Source organism: Halyomorpha halys, unplaced genomic scaffold (assembly GCF_000696795.3).
Source record: "Halyomorpha halys isolate HHAL.00 unplaced genomic scaffold, Hhal_1.1 Scaffold141.1, whole genome shotgun sequence".
NCBI classification, from domain to species: domain Eukaryota; kingdom Metazoa; phylum Arthropoda; class Insecta; order Hemiptera; family Pentatomidae; genus Halyomorpha; species Halyomorpha halys.
The window spans coordinates 209,651-211,691 of record NW_027111321.1 but is presented as its reverse complement, the minus strand read 5'-3'; the positions used below and the strand labels follow the sequence as shown (position 1 = coordinate 211,691).

The 2,041-nt window shown below is 29.2% G+C and overlaps 1 protein-coding gene across 1 annotated transcript in view; it reads left to right on the top strand.

The window, feature by feature from the left end:
- LOC106678402 (acyl-coenzyme A thioesterase 9, mitochondrial) overlaps nucleotides 1-2,041 on the top strand; it is a gene marked incomplete in the record, with an annotated part of 56,872 nt that overhangs the window by 39,842 nt on the left and 14,989 nt on the right. The window contains 1 exon segment of the mRNA XM_067049338.1: nucleotides 1,338-1,540. Coding sequence (XP_066905439.1) covers nucleotides 1,338-1,540 — 203 coding nt within the window.

Here is a 2,041-nt window from a genome sequence, read left to right as displayed (position 1 = left end):
ATACATATTTATGTAACTTTTTTTAAGTTATAAAATTACTAATTAATTAGTAATTTATATTGTTGAATAATACAATTTTAAATATTTGACAATTTATTAGCTTTATTATTTATGTACATATTTCGGATTTTTTAGCACATAAAAATCCTATTCCTATTTATAACCTATGTCCATTTTTTTTGTTATATATAGTCTGAAAAATTATATGAAATAAGTAAATTTCAGTCAATGTACCTGTAGTATTTGAGTCAGGACAGATTTGATGGACAAACGGGACTGCAAACAAAATCAATGAATATTAATAATCCAGACATAATAAAAAAATACTATTTTAAATAATAATACTATAGAAAACCAAAAAGAGTTTTTAGTGTTAATTTACTGAAAAGTTAATTTCTCAACTATACAGTTCCAATTTACAGTAAATATTTGGAAATAGCATCATTATGTAAAATTGTTAGATTTATTTTTTGTTAATTTTGTTTGGATAATTAAGACATATTGATTCTGCCTCGAACAGACAAAAGAGTTTCAATTTCACAATCGATATCTTCTGTGTATTAGCATGTGAGTTTAGAGGCTAAAAAATAAAGTTAACCTTTACTATCCCACCACCTAATGGAAGAGCAGGATAGAAAAATTAACAGTAGAATTTCGTATGTATATGTATACAGGTTTTATTGCTCAAATTACACAGTGATATTTTGAAGAATGTTGAGAACAAAATATTGAAAAATGTCTGTCTGTTTCTGAATATGTGAAGTTTTTTGAGCGTATTGCTCAAAAGATTTCTAATTTTCAGGAGGACTCAGCGAGTACAAATCAGATTTAATATAAGTTTACGGATAGCTGAATCTTAACTATAAAATTGCTGTAATATTTTCCAGTGGGACAATGTAATTATTTATTACATAACTGTTACTTAAAGAAAGTCATAATAAAGTATTTAGGTTTACCAATTTTGTTTAGTGAATAGACTTTCTTAATAATATAGTGTTTATAAGAATGAGCATTTTCCTTATAGTTTGAATGAATTAAAGAGAAGGTTGAAACAAATCTAATGCAAGAGTTCTCGTTAGGGTGACTAGTCTGATTTACTGTCAACCCATAAACATGATCACCCTATACGGTTGAAAATTCTGGAGTTAACTACATTGGAAAAGGTTAGGAAATCATGTTGTGAGTTAGTGCCTCTCAAATCAAAATATCAAATATTGGAGGGGTCGGGGGAGAGGGAGTGAACTATTATAATGGAGATATTCTGTTTATCTTTATAGTATTTAGAAATTACATCTGAATTACTTCATCATTTAATAGACATTAATTTTTTATTGCAGAGCAAAAGATGAAGAGAAGTGAGCGATACAAATCTTCGTTGATGGTATTTCCTCCTTCTGTCGAAGAACAGAAGATTATTCATGAGAACTTTGTTAAGTCCGTCGATCTGGATGACCCGACCATCAACAAGAGGATACTTCCTCCTGGCTTTGTCTGGACAGAAGACACCAGGTTGAACACGTGCATCTTCCCTCATCCAGAGGTACAATTATTGAACATATTAAAAAATTAAGTTTCAATTATTATAAAAAATATCCATAATAATATATTGTAATATGCTCTTTTTTAGTAAATAGTATATTTTGATGTATAAAGGGTTTTTAGTATGTTTTATTTTATGTATCATTTTAATATTGTTATTTGTTATTTTAAATCAAAAAGCAAGCTAACCAGTTTTCTTTGTCTAAAAGAAATACGCTGTTTCAAAACAAGAAAGATGGCGGTGCGCGTCCTTCCAAAGTGTTCGTTGGTTTGGTTGTGTTAAGATGGATTGAACTTTTTCAACCTTTGTTGTTTCTATACTGTAATTATAGAAAAAGAAAAATCAAAGAAGAAATAGAAAAACATAACAATTGTCAATAGACTGTTCGCATCACAAACCATAGCAAGTAAAGCGGAGCGATTGTACCACAATCGATTATTTTTGGATTGATCAGTAAACATCGAAGATAGAGGAGAGGAGATGAGCATTCGTTGTTTGGGC